The 21,380-nt window shown below is 45.2% G+C and overlaps 1 protein-coding gene across 2 annotated transcripts in view; it reads right to left on the reverse strand.

The window, feature by feature from the left end:
* TPH1 (tryptophan hydroxylase 1) overlaps positions 1 to 21,380 on the reverse strand; it is a 39,440-nt gene that overhangs the window by 14,018 nt on the left and 4,042 nt on the right. For both annotated transcript variants that reach the window (XM_068261244.1, XM_068261245.1), the window contains exons 2-9: positions 16,125 to 16,262; positions 15,335 to 15,518; positions 14,074 to 14,174; positions 13,516 to 13,583; positions 11,745 to 11,941; positions 9,379 to 9,514; positions 4,879 to 5,005; positions 1,585 to 1,680 (exon numbers count right to left, since the gene is read on the reverse strand). In XM_068261244.1, coding sequence (XP_068117345.1) covers positions 1,585 to 1,680; positions 4,879 to 5,005; positions 9,379 to 9,514; positions 11,745 to 11,941; positions 13,516 to 13,583; positions 14,074 to 14,174; positions 15,335 to 15,518; positions 16,125 to 16,262 — 1,047 coding nt within the window. The remainder of the gene's footprint in view (positions 1 to 1,584; positions 1,681 to 4,878; positions 5,006 to 9,378; positions 9,515 to 11,744; positions 11,942 to 13,515; positions 13,584 to 14,073; positions 14,175 to 15,334; positions 15,519 to 16,124; positions 16,263 to 21,380) is intronic.

Genomic DNA, 21,380 nt, shown 5'->3' on the forward strand with positions numbered 1-21,380 from the left:
TAGAAGCCCTTGACCCCTCAACTAGAGGAGGTAACCTAGAAAAGTTACTAAAACAAAAGGAAGCAAAATGGATTCATGAGTTTGATGTGGTGACCCCTAGGGGCATGAACGAGAGATTGCCCCTTAAGTGCTTTTTGTAATCTATATTTATTGAATAATTTTTATAAAATTAGTTATATGGGCGAATAGTGCAATATTGTTCAATTATGCGATATTTTATATGTATAAAATGCAATGGTATTTAATGGTTGTTTACATGTTATTGTTTGTTTTCTCCCCTCTTTCTAGGTGGGTCAGTGGCAGTCCATTGCGGAAGTGCCTGAATCACGGTCAGTTAGTTGTTTATGTTTGGTAGCCGTAATGGAGTGCCACATGACCGTGAGTTTTGCAATTTGTATAATGGGTTAACTGATGCAGAGGGTGGAGTTACTATGGGTGTGGTGTTTTATACATGTGTATATATTGGAGCTGATGTGTTCATTTGTTGTTTATCACCTGATGAAGGAAGTTATATTCCGTAACATGTAGTGTGCACTTGTTCGATAATACAACAAGTTTGTTGCAGCCAGTGGTGTGCCGTCTCTTTTGTGGTTTTGGAGTTTCCAGTAGCCGTGGGAGCAATCCGGCTGAGACAAGGCACCGGCAGGTATTCAGGATTTATACCTGATACACCTATCCTCCGTGCACCAGTTGATGCGACAGGAAGTGAAGAGGACCTGGTGCCCGGAGTCAGAGGCGTAGCTAGGGTTTTCAGCACACGGGGACAAGGACAGTTTTTTGTGCCCCCCCACACACACACACACACAAGATGATGTGACCACGCATCAAAATGTGGGCATGGTCATGGGTGGACCCAAATGTACAAATGCTTATTATATAGCCAGATGCAACAGCAGAAGACTCACTGGCTCCAACGTTCCAGCGATGCTGTTATCTGCCCTCTGCAGCGTGCCTAGCATCCTCTCCTTGGTAACAGAAGAGAGATGATGTCATCTCCGGAACATCAGAGCCGGTGAGTCTTCTGGTGTTATTAAAGTTTACTCACTCCACTGCCGAGGGAGGGTGAGAAGCGGTGGCACTTCAGGTGGCCAGCAAACTGCCTCTCACACATGTGGGGGTGCGGCAGCCGCGCTGAGCACCCTCACAGTGCTGCACCCGGGGACATATGTTCCCCCTTGCCCACCCTTAGCTACTCCCCTTCCAGAGCTTTAGTAAGTGGTGTCCGCAATGTGCTACTCTACATAATGAGAGAGGCATGTCCCAATTGTTCCCCCACTAACAACAGGTTAGTAGAGACTGCCAGTTGGTAGAATCCTGGGTAACTAGGACTTTACCGTAGTTTGAAGTCTACTAGGGGTAGCAGCCCATAGTACCATAGACCATTGGTCTTTTAGACTTAGCACCATGGAAGAACCAGAACATTTCGCCAGCCTGTATGGTACCACCAATCATGCCACACTATCAATGGTCACATTTTTACCCCAAAAGTGTTTGATTCAAATCTGTAACTGCATGGATCTGGATCTGTAACTGCAATGCTCATAAAATGCTCAGCGAAATAACTGACATCACACAGAAGCTCACCTTTAGCTCACTGATGGAGGAGAGCAGGCCGGCTCCATACACCTTCAGCTTTCCTTCTTGTTTGCACAGGCCAAACTCCACAGTAAAGAAGTAGCACTGCAGAAAGACAAACATTTACAGATAAGTAAAATTAAAGCGGACCTCAGAACTTTCTCTATACTCTAAAGCACATGTGTCAAACTCTGGCCCGTGGGCCAAATTTGGCCCGCAGCACCCAAAAAATTGTCCCCCCAGTGCTTTCTGCACTTTACATTGTATATGGCCCGCGACGCTTTAAACAATGGCCCGCAAGAGTATCGTCATGGCCCGCGGCAGCGCTCGCAACTCCGCCCCTCCCGTCTGTTGTCTTTGAGCGGCCAGCATGAGGCAAGTGATCGAGCGTTGCTACGTTCTATCACGCTCTAGCTTCGTGCTCCGCCTCCAAATGCCATTGGTTCAGCGCGGAGCTGTCAATCAGGCAGCGTCTTTTCCGCTTCCTCCACCTCCTCTTTCATCCTTGCTGACCGCTGTACTCTCCATGGTGGCGAATGGCGGCAGTTCTTTAGTTTGCACACCAGCGTGACCCCCGCACACAGGAGAGCGGTGTGTCCCTGCCTGCTAGCTCGCGTATACAGCAAGTTCCTGTATATGCGCGCTAGCAGGCAGGGACACACCGCTCTACTGTGGCCGTGTCATTCTTCAGTGCAAGGGTCACACTGGTGTGCAGACTGAAGAACTGCCAGGCAGGGATTCAAAGTCAGCCAGTGGAGGTGAGGAAGGGAAGGGTGGTGGAAAGGGGGCACAGGCTGTCTGGCTTTCTATAGGGGGCACCTACTATGCCTGGCTACCTATACGGGGCAACGGCTATGCCTGGCTACCTATACGGGGCAACGGCTATGCCTGGCTACCTATACAGGGGCACCTGCTATGTCTGGCTAACTAAAATGGGGCACCTGCTATGTCTGGCTACCTATACTGGGCACCTGATATGCCTGGCTACCTATACTGGGGCAACTGCTATGCCTGGCTACCTAAACTGGGGCACCTGATATGCCTGGCTACCTAAACTGGGGCACCTGATATGCCTAGCTACCTAAACTTGGGCACCTGCTATGCCTGGCTACCTGAACTTGGGCACCCGGTATGCCTGGCTACCTATACTGGGGCACCTGATATGCCTGGCTACCTATATTGGGCAGCTGATATACCTAGCTACCTAAACTGGGGCACCTGCTATATGCCTGGCTACCTAAACTGGAGCACCTGCTATGCCTGGCTACCTATACTGGGGCAGCTGATATGCCTGGCTACCTATACTGGGGATCCTGCTATGCCTGGCTACCTAAACTGGGGCCTGATATGCCTGGCTACCTAAACTGGGGCACCTGATATGCATGGCTACCTATACTGGGGCAACTGTTATGCCTGGCTACCTAAACTAGGGCACCTGCTATGCCTAGCTACCTATTCTGGGGCTCCTGTGCCTGCTACCTATAGTGGAGGCACATACCTGGCTAACCTACATACTGGGGGCACCTATGCCTAGCTAGCTATTCTGAAGGCACCTATTCTTGGCTATCTATATTGGGGCAACTATACCTGGCTTCCTATATAGGGGTTACCTATACCTGGCTACCTACCTACAATGAGGATGTATTTTGTTTGTTGGCTGTAACGCTGTGGCTATCACGTGCAGTGCAAATTGTGGGGTGTTATGCGATCATTTTTTAAATGGGGGGGGGGGGGTTTATATTTGTCGGCTCTCGATCTAGTCTAAATTTTACATTTCGACCCTCCGTCTATTTGAGTTTGACACCCCTGCTCTAAAGGATACACAACAGCATAATAACTTTTAAACAAAAACATTTCTTTGTTACAGCTGATACAAATACTAAAATAAATTTGCACAGTTTATACTTCCTGATTCATGGAAGCTGACATATTGTTTACAGCCTGCGCTTTCAAATGGCCTTATATGCCATCTCTGCCAGGCCCGGATTTACATCACAGGAGCCTATAGGCACTGTAGACTTCGCCCTCCATGAACCTACAAACCCCCACCGAACTGCACCGCAAGTGTGCTGCCTGGCCCAGCTGTCACTTCTCCCTTACTTCCCTTGCCCTTCATAGGTACAAGTGTCCCGTAGCATTAGGTAGCCAGAGGTACCCTAAGTATTAAGTAACTAGTGGTGTCCCCGACTAAAGGGAGATCTGGTCAGTGGAATGCAGAGAGCTGGGTGAGTAACCTGTCATTTATACTCTGCTCAGGACTCTGCATAGGGTAGGAGGGAGGGGGAGGCACTAGAGGAGGGGAGTGAGCGGCCTTTCCATCATCAGGCACCTGTAGTCATGTGACGCGGGGGAGAGATCATATTACTACTTGTGATTAGACACAAATGAAGGGGAACTAAACAGGCTAAACTCTCTAAATACATAGAGGGTACATTACTCTACATTTTCTTTTTGTCCTGTGCAAGAGTTCAGGTCCACTTTAAACCATACAATCCCCTGTGCTTACTCACAGAGCCAATAGGTGGCAATGTTCTAATTTTCTGGAGGACTGGCGGAATGTTGCACAGCTGTGTTGGGATGATCAGGCTATAAAACCATGATTACTTTCCACCTAATTTAGCACATTCTATTGCCAAACTGGCCTCCTATTCAACACCTAAGGTTTAGCAATGAGGAAATGGTGGCAAATATTCCTCACCCCCTTCCAAATGCAAGTACTGTTGTGTAAACATAGACCAGCACTGCAGGGGGAACATGACCTCTGCAGGGCCAGTTTAACCCACTATAGGGCCCCAGGACAAAATTAGCACTGGCCCACTCCCACTGCACATTCACCCGCAGCGCCCTCTAGCTAGCTGCTGCCCCTGCTAAAGGCCCCCCCTGAAAAATCAGCTGACAATCTTGCCGGCTGTGGCAACCTGAACTCAGAAGACAGCTAAATTAACATCCATGTTAGGCTCAAGATGTAATGTGTCAACCCATAAATGTAGTCTCTCTACTAAAGTTCCTATATCTGCTGTTATTACATAGCTTAACTAGGCATCTCTGTGGAGGAGCTGACCAAAGCAACCAATCAGAATCCTTGTTTTCTTTACCAGCTGACTTTTGATTGGTTACTCTGGGCAGCTGCTCAATCATTGCTCCGTTTTCTTTCCACCTCACTGAATGTGCAACTTCCTCATGATAAGAAGGCAATGACAGATAAGGTGCCAGTTGGTGAGTCAGTACACCAACATCTAATGACAACTGACAGTCAGTTCTTTGTGGAGCGGAACTTTTAAAAAAGAAAGGTCCTGTACCTACCGTAGCCAGTTTCTGTACTGCTTCATCAGATGCCCCCAAAGATGCCAGTCCTATCTCCTGGGAAAACTGGGCAAAACTGGGCTCGGCCAGCAAAGGGACGTGTCCGAGGAGTTCATGACAGGTGTCACTAATAACAAAAACATTATTTTCTTGTTAAGACAGGTACTGATATAATACATATATATATATATATATATATATGTATATATATATATATATATATATATATATATATATATATATATATATATAGTGGCTTGTAAAAGTATTCGGCCCCCTTGAAGTTTTCCCAATTTTGTCACATTACTGCCACAAACATGAATCAATTTTATTGGAATTCCACGTGTGTGAGAACGCGGAAAAGCCGCCGCAAGTACTCAGAGTAAGGCGGTTAATTCCGCGTTCAACATGGCAGCTGGCGCGCAGGGATCTGCATTCACTGCCTTACGGAGCGCGGAGAAACCGCCGCATGTCCAGAGAACAGGGCGGCGGATTCCGCGTCCGACGCGGCGGTTTGCACGCATAGGCCTACTTCCGTCTGTACTGCTGAACGCGGAAAAAACGCCGCACGCTCGGACAGCGGTGCGGCGGATTCCGCATCCAAAACAGCAGAGGCATTACAACACATGTCTGGTGTGGCTGGGACTGATAGTCCACACAGATTCAGAAGGACGCGTGCGCGTGCGGAGAGGCAGAGCATTTATGACAGCCAGAGGGGTGTCAGCTGACCAGGCCGGTCAGTTGACAATTCTTTCAGGTTTCATTGGTCCAGCACTTAGGGGAGGCGCTGGAGAGCGCTGGTGTATATATACTGGGTGCTGGTCATTCCTCTGGTGTCTGGCGTTGCGATCACTACGTGGTAGCACTCAGACCTTGTCAGTATCTGTGTTATATTAGACCAGTTTCCAAGGTGTTGACGATCAAGGAACTCACACCTTAGTCTAGGATTTCTGCTATTATCTGTGTTATTATTTAGATCAGTTTCCAAGGTGTTGATGACCAAGGAACTCACACCTTGGTCTAGGAATTGTTGATTATTTGTTATGACCTTCTGCTCTCCTGACCATTCTTCTGATCTCTGATTTTGTACCTTTGTCATTCTGATACTCTGTTGCCAAACTCTGCTAGCCTTAGGATTCTGCATCTGTCTCCTGTCTCTGTACTTTATCTGTCCGTGTGTTAACGACCTGGCCTGTCCGACCTTGAGAACGATCTCTCCTGTTAAGAGATAGTTCACAGATCTGTCAGTGGCACTCCCTCATTGGTGTCACTCACGTTCTGTCCTTCCCACTCTCAGCCTGACTCCTCCCTGCGGAGAGTACAGACTAACGGAAGGAACTTGCTGCGGAGCAGAACTCCTTATTGCTCTAGCACCTGATCTTCAGGTGCGGTCCTCAAAGTATTACTGCTGCACCAAAACACTCTCATCACTCAGGTGTCCAGAGGTTAGAGATATATCTGATTATCGGTGATACTGCAGATCATCAATAATCGGGTATATATCTGCATTCTCGGTGATACTGCAGATCAAAGTGGAACGAAAATCATACATCATTCCAAACATTTTTTACAAATAAATAACTGCAAAGTGGGGTGTGCGTAATTATTCAGCCCCCTGAGTCAAAACTTTGTAGAAACACCTTTTGCTGCAATTACAGCTGCCAGTCTTTTAGGGTATGTCTCTACCAGCTTAGCACATCTAGAGACTGAAATCCTTGCCCATTCTTCTTTGCAAAACAGCTCCAGCTCAGTCAGATTAGATGCACAGCGTTTGTGAACAGCAGTTTTCAGATCTTGCCACAGATTCTCGATTGGATTTAGTCCTGGACTTTGACTGGACCATTCTAACACATGGATACGTTTTGTTTTAAACCATTCCATTGTTGCTGTGGCTTTATGTTTAGGGTCATTGTCCTGCTGGAAGGTGAACCTTCGCCCCAGTCTCAAGTCTTTTGCAGACTCCAAGAGGTTTTCTTCCAGGATTGCCCTGTATTTGGTTCCATCCATCTTCTCATCAACTCTGACCAGCTTCCCTGTCCCTGCTGAAGAGAAGCACCCCCAGAACATGATGCAGCCACCACCATATTTGACAGTGGGGATGGTGTGTTCAAAGTGATGTGCAGTGTTAGTTTTCCGCCATACATAGCGTTTTGCATTTTGACCAAAAAGTTCCATTTTGGTCTCATATGACCAGAGCACCTTCTTCCACCTGTTTGCTGTGTCCCCCACATGGCTTGTGGCAAACTGCAAACGGGACTTCTTATGCTTTTCTGTTAACAATGCCTTTCTTCTTGCCACTCTTCCATAAAGGCCAACTTTGTACAGTGCATGACTAATAGTTGTCCTATGGACAGATTCCCCCGCCTGAGCTGTAGATCTCTGCAGCTCGTCCAGAGTCACCATGGGCCTCTTGACTGAATTTCTGATCAGCGCTCTCCTTGTTCGGCCTGTGAGTTTAGGTGGACGGCCTTGTCTTGGTAGGGTTACAGTTGTGCCATACTCCTTTCATTTCTGAATGATCGCTTGAACAGTGCTCCGTGGGATGTTCAAGGCTTTGGAAATCCTTTTGTAGCCTAAACCTGCTTTAAATTTCTCAATAACTTGATCCCTGACCTGTCTGGTGTGTTCTTTGGACTTCATGGTGTTGTTGCTCCCAATATTCACTTAGACAACCTCTGAGGCCGTCACAGAGCAGCTGCATTTGCACTGACATTAGATTACACACAGGTGCACTTTATTTAGTCATTAGCACTCATCAGGCAATGTCTATGGGCAACTGACTGCACTCAGACCAAAGGAGGCCGAATAATTATACACACACCACTTTGCAGTTATTTATTTGTAAAAAATGTTTGGAATCATGTATGATTTATGTTCCACTTCTCACGTGTACACCACTTTGTGTTGGTCTTTCACGTGGAATTGCAATAAAATTGATGCTTGTTTGTGGCAGTAATGTGACAAAATGTGGAAAACTTCAAGGGGGCTGAATACTTTTGCAAGCCACTGTACACATATATATATATAAATATATATATATATATATATATATATATATATATATATATATTTATATATATATATACATATATATATATATATATATATATATATATATATATATATATATATATATATATATATATATATACACATACACATACATACATACATACATATATATGCTATCACTGGTGACAGTATTAAGGAGGAACTTTACCAAAAGATAGTAGTAGGGAAAAAAATTAAAATACATTGCATTGTGAGACATTAAAGAATACAAGCTAGGTCAAGAAATAATTGATATTAGCCATGTAATATGGTGTCGGATCAACCGTAAACCGGCATGTAATCATCTTTACTGCTGGCATATAAGAAAAAAACAACAGACAGCACCAAAGAGGTTCATAAATAGGAAACTGTCAGGACCATGGTCCTGACATCACACTGTGGTAGGGCTTCATCACAATATCATCCATGCTGATCTATTCAAGAAAAGGAAAAGATTTCTCATTGGAAAGGGGGCGTCGGCTACTGATTGGGGTGAAGTTCAATCCTCAGTTAAACTTCCTCTTAAATGCAAACCTAAAGCAAAAATGAACGTATGAGATAATGAATTGTATATGTAATACAGTTAAAAAATACAACATTAGTAGCAAAGTAAAGTTTGAGAGTCTCATATTGTTTTCCAGTACAGGAAGAGTTAAAAAACTTCAGTTGTTATCTATGCAAAAGAACTCCTCTGAGCTGTTCGACACACTGGGTAAGACAGCTTAAAGAGAAACTCCAACCAAAAATTTAACTTTATCCCAATCAGTAGCCGATACCCCCTTTTACATGAGAAATCTATTGCTTTTCACAAACAGACCATTAGGGGGCGCTGTATGACTGATATTGTGGTGAAACCCCTCCCACAAGAAGCTCTGAAGACCGAGGTACTTTTGGCAGTTTCCCACAATGTAACAATGTTCACAGACAGGAAATGGCTGTTTACAGCTGTCTGTAACAGCCAAAACAGCTAGCAGCAGCTACATAACCTGCCCACAGTAAAAATGTCACCATGTAATAAATGTCAGAATGTAAATCTGGGAGAGGAAAGATTTTACAATGAGCAAACACTGACTAAATAATTTATACATAATTATTGTAAAAATGAAGCACTTTTTTATTATATTATTTTCACTAGAGTTCCTCTTTAACATAAGGTTTTACTGCAGGAAAGTTCAAAGGGTCATTATTTATGTTTTGTTTTGTAGAATAAATTAATGAGTGTGGTTTTAAAACTGCAACTGTAACAGTATGATGTAATAGTGTAAAAAAAAATAAAAAATATTTAACTGAAAAAATAAATATGAGACTTTTTTTCTTTACTACTAATGTTCTAGTCATTATCCGTACTATACATAGAATTCAATATATCATATGTTTTAGTTTTTTTCACTTCAGTTTTAAATACTGTTTAGCACATTTTTTAAAAACAATAAATACTGGAATACTCACGGTTCTGGGGTGTAAAGGGGGTCAGAGCTGTGCCGGACATATTGCGTGCAGTGGAACACCCGAAAGGCTAAACCCGCTAGGAAGTCTCTGGGGGACAAATAGCCGGCCACAGGGCGGATTATGAATCCTGTGCGTTCTGCAAGATATAGGATATTGGGTAATTACTTATTATTAGAGAAGAAATCAGAACTTCTACTGAATGAGTAAAACTAAGAACTGCTAACATCCAGATCTATGAAAACTGTCTCCACTGGTTCTCCACTCATCCTGAATTTCTGGGGTGCACCAAATCAAAATTTCCAAGCTCAAAGCAGAACAGTTAATGTTTGTTTGTTTTTTGTTTTTTTGGGGGGAGACTTTTTTTTGGAAGACTGTACTTTTTATTTAGCAGTTTCAAGATCCACAACTCATGTATATTTTCTGCAGATGTGATTGTTGATTTTACAAATTGTCCACCAGAGGGAGCTCTACCTCTGTATTTTATTACTATTTGCTTTGCACACTGCTGTAAAACATGAATTGGCCGTAATGTACAACTTTATTGTTTATGGCTTATCTGACTTTTCTTTTTCTCACCCTATATATTTTGTAACATTTATGCACCCAGAAAGCAAAAAAAGAGCTAAACATGAATTGAAAAAAACAATATGAAAGTTACCACATTTAGAAACAATTTGCTGCTTTTTGGTTTTTTTAGTGCACAATATAGATAAGGGGACAAAAAAATCAAGTGAGATAACTTGTATAAACTGCAGGGCCGAGTTTCTGGAAAGGTTACAAAGGCCCGGGTCTTGACCGGCTGCATCCCATGGTGACACCTGGACATGAAGGGGGGGGGGTTGCTACATATGAAAGAGGAGGCTGGAATAGGGAGCAGCACATGGAAAAGGGAATCTGATGCTTAAAGAGAACCTTTACTGACTAAAAATATTTAAAACAAACACATGAGGTAACTTCAAATGAACATTACATAGTTACCTTGCCATCAGTGCCTCTCAGAAGCTCACCATTTTCTTCTGACAATGATCCCTTCCAGTTCTGACAACATTTTGTCAGATCTGAAATATATCCGTTGATGTCAATAAAATATCAGTTGCTGTCAGTTATAGCTGAGCGGAAAACTGATGTACCTGGTAATGTCCATGTTTCCCTATGGCTCAAGTGGGCAATGTTACAGTTTAACTGTGTGCTGACCAGAAAGCTGTTATGGGTAATGGCCATTTTCAAAATGGAGGACGGAAAATTCCCTTGATCACAGTGAACAAACAGGACGCGGGACAGGAGAAAGACACTGAGGAGTAGACTACATGGAAGGTAAGTATGACTTGTGTATGCTTATTTTGACTTTAAATTTTCAGTTCAGGTTTTCTTTAAGGTGGCTGTTCATGATAGAGAGGAGCGGCATACTTGGATGATTCATATGGAAGAGGGGGCTGCACATGGAATTAAACTGCCGTTCAGGAAGATGGCGCCTTAGTTAGCAGCCATGGCCACAGCATTCTGGCTTTTTCTTGTTTTTCTTCCCTTTTCCTTACCAATTCCCTTAGTTTCCCCCCAAGAAGGTGTGCAGCATGGTCTGGTGTAGACTGGGACGCTGGTGCAGGTCGTGGAGAGTTCGGGACCTGGAGTTTTTTCCGCCTTGCCACTGCCTGGGTCTATTGTCTGTGTAGGTACAGGCCTTGTGGAGTCCACCGCTGCTACTCAGGAGATGAGGGCTCCACTGAGGTAGGAAGACACTGCACTGATCGGGAAACCCTTGGCCTCGCTAGATGCCGGCTCCAGCTATCCATTGACTGTTGCTGCTCCACCGCAGCAGGGACACCTCTGGTTCAGCCCCTCCTTGATGCCAGCCACTAAACCGGAAGTAAGGTCCACCGCAGCTAGATGCTTCTGTGACAGCCACATTATCTTGGCCAGCCCTGCTAAATGCTGCCCAGGAGTCAGGACCCACCACAGAGATGAACACTACTGCACCTTTGAACTGTAACACCTTGGCCAGCACTGCCAGATGCCAGCAATCGGGATCCTCAGCAGCGTCAGCCATCTCCACAGGTTTCTTTCATGAAGAACTGGGCCTTCACTGTTGAACCTTCACCTCCCTCTTCCCCTCACCCCCCTCCATGTATACTTAGGGATGACAGATGGTTGCCAAGTTGACTGGTGGCCCTGTAGTATGGCAGCCTCGGCTCTTGGCTTTCGGACATTATACCCCCCCCCCCATCTGTTAAGAACCTGTATGAGCCAAAACCAATTCTGGGTACAACCCCTGTTTGTACTTGGCAAAATAAAGTATTCTGATTCTGAATACCTCTAAACCAGCCCCTATCCCAACTGTGCTTTGTATGAGTTCCGCCTTCTGCATCTACCTTTCAGGAAGCGGGACACGTCCTCCAGCTGGGGGATGTTGTCCTCCCGGAAGCCGCAGTGCTTGTTCAGCAGGGGGAGGTTCTTCAGATACTCCCGGCAGGCGTGTGTGGGGTACAGTTTATTGAGCTCCCGGAATACCGTGCCCCAAGTCTTCACCTCCTCTTCCGTGAAGTCAATGCGAGGAATTGGATCCCCACTAGGAAGTATAAACATGATATTTTAGATCAAAAAGAACCGCGACAAAGTATAACAAAATACATATCGTAGCCATATGCGATTACACTTTAATTAAGATATTTTTGAACCTTTGTTTATCTGTCATATCTTGTTTTTATCTGTAGAAGCTGTTGGAACAAGCCATGTGGCAGACCTACCTATTTTGGTTTGACAACAGGACCGAGTTACAATATCTCAGTTCCTTCTTTTGTCACCTAATGGCAAAAAGAACTACAGACTGACACCAACCATCAAAATTCTGTGCTGTCAGTGGCAGGGGCATACCCGTATATACTCGCATATAAGCCGACACGTGTATAAGCTGAGGTACCCACTTTTCCCTCAGAAACCAGGAAAAAGTGATTGACTCGTGTATAAGCCCCCTCCACAGTAGCCAGATGTGCCCCCAGTACACGTCAACCCCCCTCCCCATAGCCAGATGTGTCCCAAGGATCATACATGTGTCTCAAGATGCCACTAGATGGCATCATAGATATGAGACACAGCGATTGCCACACAGGAAGAATCCCTGATCATTGCACTGCTGACACGTTGCTTGCACGCTCCGCTCCACAAGCCAGGGGACACAGGTAGTCTTGAGCAGCGCACTCTGCACACCATGTTGCTGCAGATGAGGGGCCACGGACACAGCTGGGAGCCAGCTGGCAAGAGCAGGGTCACTACTGCACGATCCTTACACTCCTCTGCCAGTAACAAAACCTGCTCCACCATCTGTGGTGCTGAAACATTAGGCTTATACGCAAGCATATACGGTAACTACATCAAGTTGTAGTTAAATAGGTGAAAAAGTACTGTCAAAATATCACCTAGCAGAAAACGTTATGTATCTTCTGATTATTTCTCCACATAATCACCAACTTTATTAAAGTATCATATCTTTTTTTTTTTTACAAGGTTTTGAATCCCTATGTTGTAGTAGCATGGGTTGAAAGGATAGAGGGGATAAGGGGCTTCATGTTAATGCTGCTGAACAATAAAGCTACTGGGGTTCTGTAGTCATGTGGCAAGCAGTGCAGGGAGAGAAGAGGTTAACCTGACAAAAGCAAGTTAAATTATACTGAAAGAACACATTGCGTGGCAGATAAAAAAAAGTCTGTTATTTCCTAGTGTTTGTTTCTTTGTGTGTGTGTGTGTGTGTGTGTGTATTATATATATATATTTCTATGAAGCATTCATGATTCGTATACAGTTAGATGCACTGTCTCTGGAATGACTGTATCCACATCATTAAGCAGTGACTGATTTCCCTGCAAGGCCATCTGATGGTAAATACACCCAGCTTATAAACACTATTTATCGTACGTACTGGCAAATATTTGATTTCCAGATAAGTTAACTTCGTATCCTGTCCTGGTAAATATTACCTGATTAATTAAATCTGGCTTCGAGTGAGCCCAGATCAAACATCAGTATACATAAACAAATACCAAATGAAAAGCTGACACGATAATGTAAAAAAAACAATACAAGGAAGGGAAATAATTCCCCACATCTGATATCAGTATATCATCAACATATAATAGATATACGTACTGCTTATAGTTCATGGCAACATCTGCAAAATACTTCCTCCTCTTGCGATACACGTTGTCCTTAAATCCCTGTAAACAGAAAAGATTTGAACCCTTTAGCAGCCAATTTATTTAAAGGCTTGTTACTTTTCCTTGCTGCAAATTAGTTTTCCTTAGCTTTTAATTGCTGTAATTTATATGTATGGCCACTTGTCACTAGGGGGCAGTGTGAGACAATAACAGAGGGCTTCTGCTTTCAGTTTGGATATTTTAGCTAGTAGAGAGAGAGCAAAGCATTCCAAAAATTTACAGCACACAGAGGTATGCTAGTGAAGCTGATAATGGGTTAAAGGTGAAATTTAAAAAAATATATGGATCAGTATATTTCAAAATCAAAACTTAGGCGTGATATTTCAGCTGCGCCATGTTTCACTGAGGCTCTAAATATGTCTTCATGGCAAACAGACAATTGTAGGAGATTGTCAGGATCAGAACTGGCCTAATGCTGCTCCAAATTCCAGAGCCTGCTTAGAAGGATACCACAATATTTTAGAACGTTTGTTAAATTACCATAACTTACCGGGTGATCAGCGTCCAGGTCAGACCCGTACATCAGAACTCTGTTTGCGCATTTATCCAAATCGGAAATTTTGGTAGGAAACCAGGGAACACTCTCCATATCTGGTTATGAGGAAAAAAACATATTCAGTTCATTTATAAACCTTTGCTATGTATAAGCTTAAAAGAAACAATTAACATAAAAGCACAGCTACTCTAGTTGTTCTTCAGCAACTATTCATTTTCCAACTAATGAGATCCAATAAAAATAGCTCCAACTTTATAACTCATGGCAGCTGTTGATTTGACATGTAGGGTTTTCCTGGAGGGGTGTGGCCTGAAGTGAAGGGATGTCACTGTGGACAGAAGAGGGTGAGGTTTCAGGGGAGGAAGGGGATATGACTGTGGGCAGTAAGGGGTGTGACTAAATATGTACAAAGGGGTGTCACTGTGGGGGGGAAGGGTGTGGTTGGAGGGGCAGAAAGGAATATGGCTGTGGACAGTAGGGTGTGTGGCTGAAGCTGCACAAGACGGTATCACTATGGACAGAAGAGGGTGTGATTGGAGGGGTGGAATAAGATTTGAGGTGGACAGAACAGGATGTGGTTGGAGTGGCATAAGAGGTTGTGTCTGTGGTCAGCAGGAGATGTTGTTAGAGATGCTAAAGCCAGCAGTGGCTGCATAGTGTACTGGTTGGGGGCTCTACTTCTGACACAGGAGACCTGGGTTTGAATTTTGTCTCTCCTGTTCAGTAAGCCAGCACCTATTCAGTAGTAGACCTTGGACTGGACTCCCTAATACTGCTACTACCTATAGCGCGCACCCTAGTGGCCGCCAGGAGAAAAGTGAATTATAAATGTTGTGTCTTGTATTGTCTAAAGAGGATTTGGATTTGGGAAGCAGGGGGTGTGGCTTCAATTGCCAGGAACATTTAGGACCCATTGTAGCTAATTCCCGTTTTAGAGCCCTGATGGTAAGGCTGCCCAAATATAAGATTAAAATGCTCTCGTATCCCAATTCAAAGACTTCCTCCACAAACTCACTTTCTGTGTTGGTCATTTCTGCAGCAGCAACTCAGACAATACAGTCTGATAAGGAGTCAAACTTTTGCTACTTTTTGGCTGGAGCCCTTCTTAGCAAGGCTGTTACAGTACTTCTGATATAAGCAATACTACCTGCGATTGATTTTACGCTTATATATTGGCTGGAGTGGTTGATGGTAACCAATTAAATTCCAGCCCAAGGCTCACAGTTACCAGATGGGTCAGTTTGGGCATACTTACCATCCTCCTCTACACAGAAGGTATCTGGCGAATTCATGGTGATCACGTTGACGTGCGGCCGGAGAAGTTGGACGATCTCGTTCAGCTGTTCTCTGTTACTGTCACAGTCCAGAAATATCTCAAACTCTGAGTTTCTTCTCTTTGACTTCCGAGATTCAATGTGAATCAGATTGACATGTTTTTCCTGGAGGGAGAAGGGTGGTCAGTATAATTCCTTATATCTCTGAAGGTTCTCTTTTATCTACATCATTGTATAAACAAAGGAAAATAAAGCAGATACAACCAGAAGGAATTCTTGGAAAGGTTTCACTGCTAAACAAGTGGCTTCACCTGAGCTATTTCCCTTTGGATAAGTTCCTCATGCTCCTCATGCAAATGTGATATGGTCAGAGGAGTAACTATAAATTATGGGGACCTCCAAAGTTCACAACCCGTAGCCTCATGGTAACCTCCATGGTCAAGCGGTCCATCAGCAAAGAATCACATAATAAGTGTGGCCACTATCTCCTATAACAGTGCAGCCACCATGACTCTTCCAGCAATAACAAGTGAGACCACGACCACCCTTGCTCTGAAGAAGCTCCATTATCAGCAGGAGAGAAGGTAAGAAGTAGGGGTTCCTCACAGCCTTGGGCCCCACTACAGCTGCAGGAGCTGCACCCTCTATATCTGGGAACTGGGTCAAGGGTAGGTAAAGGTGCCCCCTCTTTCCCTGATATCCAGTTATATTCTGATCTTTCTCTAATAGATTTCATAGACAACCATCATGAACCAATCCTACTCTCCATACCTGAAAGAGTTTGAGCGCTTTTACGAGTCCTCCAACCTCATTCTTCAAAGAGAAAATGACAGACGCCCGCCCCTTTTCAGCCACGCTCGCATTATTCTCCTTGCTGTCTTCTGTTTTCATAAAGTTGGCTTTATAGAACTGGAAAATACAATAAAAAGGTTGAGTATGGTATCCCGTAAACAAAATACAAGATTTGACTGTTCTGAGCGATTCAAAGTGACCCACATGTTCCCAGAAGATCCAATGTTCCTCTATGTTCCTCTGGCCCTGGGACAGTATTTATCTCCACTTGGGGACTTTGGTCATCAGTGGCTAATGACTGCTGCATTTCAACCTGGCTATGAAGATTGGGACCAAGGAAGAAAGTGAAGGTCTTCTGGTGGATGATCAGGGCTGACAACGTTAACCATCACTGCTGTTTAAAAGGAAACTGTAGCAAGAGGTATATGGAAGCTGCCATATATATTTCCTTTTAAACAATGCAAGTTGCCTGGCTGTCCCCCTAATCCTTTGCCACTAATACTTTTAGCTATAGACCCTAAACAAGCATCGGGGCCGGATTTAAGCCAAGACCATATTGGCTATGGCCTAAGGCACCTCAGGATCAAGGGCGGGTGGGCAGCAGGCTACATCGGGTGGGGGGGAAGGGTCACCTGGCCAGCTATACTGGAGGGAGGCCGGTCATCAGGCTTCCAATACGGAAGGGGGGAGGGTGATCTGTTTTTTTATACTAGAGGGAAGGGGGCATCAAGCTATCTAAACTGGTGGGGGGGGGGGAGTTATCTGGCTACTTATACAGGAGGTGGGGGGGGGGAAGTGTCATCTGGCTGCCTATACTAGATGGAAGGGTCATTCTCATCTGGCTGCCTATATTGAAGGGGGGCAGCTGGGACAGTGGCCTTGGGACCTAAAGAGTACAAATTTGGCCATGACCAGCATGCAGATCAGGTTCTCTGACTCAAGTCTGACTTGATTAGCCACATGCTTGTTTCAGGTGTGTGTTTCAGACACTACTGATGCCAGAAAAACAGGACTGCCAGGCAACTAGTATTGTTTAAAAGGAAATAAATATGGAAGCTTCCAGACAGGGGCATAACGACAAATCATGATGCCCCCAGCAAAACTTTGATGAGCTTCCTGAATGTTCACACCCTTTACCTTGCCTACCCTTGGTGACCACCACAGCCTGGGAGAGGCTAAGGTACAAGGAAGGGGGGTGGCTTTAGAAAAAAGATGAGGCTACTGTACATGGAAGTGATGCTACTGCACATGGCAGAGGAGGGTTATTATACATAGAATTGTGGGCGGCTGAACACAGGAGGGAGGCTGCTGCACAGGGAGGACAGCTGCTGCACACAGAAGGAGAGCTGCTGCACAAAGGAGGGAGGCTGCTATACACAGGAGGAGAGCTGCTGCACACAGGAGGGCTGCTGCACACAGGAGGAGCAGCTGCCCATAGGAGGGAGGCTGCTCCACACAGGAGAACAGCTGCTGCACACCTGAAGAGAGTGCTGTACACAGGAGGAGCTGCTGCATACAGGAGGGAGGCTGCTGCACATAGGAGGACAGCTGCTGCATACAGGAGAAGAGCTTATGCACACAGGAGGGAGGCAGCTGCACACAGGAGGGAGGCTGCTCCACACAGGAGAACAGATGCTGCACACAGGAGGACAGCTGCTGCACACAGGAGTAGAGTGCTGCACACGGGACGACAGCTGCTGCACATAGGAGGGAGGCTGCTGCACACAAAAGGACAGCTGCAGTACACAAGAGGACAGCTGCTGCACACAGGAGGAGAGCAACTGCACACAGGAGGAGAGTTGCTGCTGCACACAGGAGGAAACCTGCTGAACACAGGAGGGAGGCTGCTGCACACAGGAGGAGCTGCTGCACACAGGAGGAGAGCTTTTGCACACAGGAGGGAGGCAGCTGCACACAGGAGGGAGGCTGCTGCACACAGGAGGACAGCTGCTGCACACAGGAGGAGAGCAACTGCACACAGGAGGGAGGTTGCTGCACACAGGAGGAGAGATGCTACACACAGTAGAAGAGCTTCTGCACACAGGAGGGAGTCTGCTATACACAGGAGGACAGCTGCTACACACAGGAGGTAGACTGCTACACAAAGGAGGGAGGCTGCTGCACACAGGAGGACAGCTGCTGCACACAGGAAGGAGGCTGCTGCACATAGGAGGAGAGCAACTGCACACAGGAGGCCAGCTGCTGCTCACAGGAGGAGAGCTGCTACATACAGGAGGAGAGCTTCTGCACACAGGAGGGAGGATGCTGCACACAAGAGGACAGCTGCTGCACACAGGAGGACAGCTGCTGCACACAGGAGGGAGGCTGCTGCACACAGGAGAAGCACTGCTGCACAAAGGAGGACACCTACTGCACACAGGAGAAAGACTGCTACACAAAAGAGGGAGGCTGATGCACACAGGAGGAGCACTGCTGCACAAAGGAGGACAGCTGCTGCCCACAGGAGGGAGGCTGCTGCACACAGGAGGAGGGCTGCTGAACATGGAAGAGGGGCTGCAACATATGTGAGGAAGGGGAGGGGCTATACTTAGCATTTCTGCATAATGAGAGGGGGTACTGGGCATGGAGGAGTAACCACTAGAAGCAAAAGAAGGGCTATTTATATGGAAGCGGATTTGCGCTACACTGAAGGAGGGTACTGTACATAGAAAAGTGGCTGGAAAAAAAGTAGATCTAGTGGGGTAAAAAGTGGAATGCCACCTCTCCTGCAAATCACCTACTGGGTGACACCAACACCAAGGTGTCCCTGGACTGTAGCCATTCAGCAGGGATGAGGTGGAGATCTATGTCACAGAAAACATGGCTTCTATTCCGTGTAAGCCAGAGACCTTCCCAGCTACCAAGGAAATTATTTAGCCTATGCAGCCATTTAATGTCAGTTTATAAACTTTTCTAACCCTGACAGGTTCACTTTAAACTACACAGAGGGAGGTCTGCACAGCTGCAGACAGATCTCTTCATCAGGACAGGAACTGTCACCATATGACCTTCTTAGCATGTCTGCAGACACGATCACGTGTAATCCCTGACTAAGCTATTAGTCCAGCAGCGGCGAGATATGAACACAGTTTGTTCTCGTTAGTTGATCATCGTGGATGTTCCCGGGATTAGCAAGCAGTCTTCGGTGATGTTCAGGATGTTCTGGCTTATTCAAGAAGAGGAAGAGGAATAGTGTAGCAGTGTACAGCAAGCAAGTAGTCATTGATGGTCCTCCTTACACTCAACTGATAAAAGGTGAAATCTGATTGGCTGCTGTGTTACGGCAATTTGTAGTCATTGTTAAATTATCAGTTGAATATGGTGGATAAAGGATGATTTGAAAAAAAAAAAAACAGCAAAAAAAGTGGAGCGATGGATCAACTAATCTCGGTTTAGCTGTAAAAAGAAACAAGGATTTTAATTGGTTGTTCTGGTAACTGCCCCATTTTTTCTCCAGTATTCTTCACAAATAAACTGTGGCGTTTCTTAAAGTGGACCTGAACTCAGAACTTCCTGACTGCTCTAAAAGATGAGCAACAGCATTATAACCTTTAACCACATAAGGACCGCAGGATTTTTATATGATCTGTGCTGGGTGGGCTCTTTAGCCCACAGCACAGATCAGGTTTTAGCCAGGGCGATCAGACTTCCCCCCTTTTTTCTCCACTAGGGGTATGTCCTGTAGGGGGGTCTGATCGCCGCCGGCTATCGGTGTTTAGCAGGGGAGGGGGCTCCTCAAAGCCCCCCTCCGCAGCGCTATTCCCCCCTCCCTCTCCTTCCCTCCCTCTCCTCTCCTCTATGGGCGGTACAGGATGGCGATCTGTCCTGTACCGCCTCTGATAGGATTCAGCCTATCAGACGGCGGCAATCCCCGGCCATTCAGATGCCGGGGATCGCCGATCTCCTTTACGCCGCTGTAAACACCGGGGATTTCTTCCCCGGGTGTTTACATTTCACCTGCGAGCCGCGATCAGAGGCTCACAGGCTGTTCACGGAGACTCCCTCCATGAACTGCCATGGATCGGCCGTTGTTTCCATAGAAACACCACTGCGACCAGCCGCCGCCTATCGGCGTTGGCTGGTCGTTAAGTGGTTAAAGAAAAGCATACAAATCCTGCAATAAATCTGTAGTGTGTCTACTTCCTGCTTTCATGGAAGTAGACAAAGTATTAACATTCTGCGTTTAAATATTAGCTGTGTCTGCCTAGGACTGACGCATTTCTGTGCTGACACAGCTGAGAGATCAAAGTACACTTGTGATTACTAAAATATGAGGGAGATTAGACAGACACTTCTCTTTAAATACACAAGGGTGCATTTCCATCTGTTTTCCTTGTGTCCTGTGCAAGAGTTCAGGTCTACGTTAAAGGAGCATTACAAGTGTTGCTCAGGGACAGTGTGGGCAGATGCAAATTAAGGTAAAATGTTAATTAAAAAGACACCTAAAGGGAGAGGGATATGGAAGCTGCCATATTTAGTTTCTTTTAAACAATACCAGTTGCCTGGCTGTCCTGCTGATTTATTTGGCTGCAGTAGTATCTGAATCACACCAGAAACAAGCATGTCAGATCGGACAATAATGTCAGAAACACCTGATCTGTTGCATGCTTGTTCAGGGGCTATAGCTACAAGCATTAGAGGCAGAGGATCAGTAGGGCTGCCAGGCAATGTGCATAATACATATGGCAGCTTCCATATCCCTCTGAGTTCAGATGTGCTTTAAAGAGACACTGAAGCAAAAAAATATAATATAATGAATTGGTTGTGTAGTTCAGATAATTACTAGAACATTAGTAGCAAAGAAAATATTCTTATATTTTTATTTTCAGTTATATTTCATTCTCTAATATTTGCTGTTTACACACTACTCAGCATTCTAAATGTTTTTACAGAGCAGGCCAGTGAACTATTGACCTGTCCTCTGGAGAGAAAAATAAAATACAGTGACTGACAGTTGAGATAATAAGCTTCAGAAGACTTTGAAAGTAGTGGAGCTCAGTGGCTCTTTTGCCTAGATAACAACTGGAGTTTCTTAACTCTTCCTGTACTGGAAACAATATTAGACTTATGTCTCTGCTCCTAATGTTTTATTTCTTAGCTGTACTACACGTATACCAATCATTATATCATACATTTTTTTTTGTTTCAGTGTATCTTTAAGGGAAGCCCTATATAAATATGATCAAATTTCTCTCCATGATTCCCAACACATGTTGGATGGCAGTCCTTCTAGAC

This window comes from Hyperolius riggenbachi, chromosome 11 (genome assembly GCF_040937935.1).
Source record: "Hyperolius riggenbachi isolate aHypRig1 chromosome 11, aHypRig1.pri, whole genome shotgun sequence".
NCBI classification, from domain to species: Eukaryota; Metazoa; Chordata; class Amphibia; order Anura; family Hyperoliidae; genus Hyperolius; species Hyperolius riggenbachi.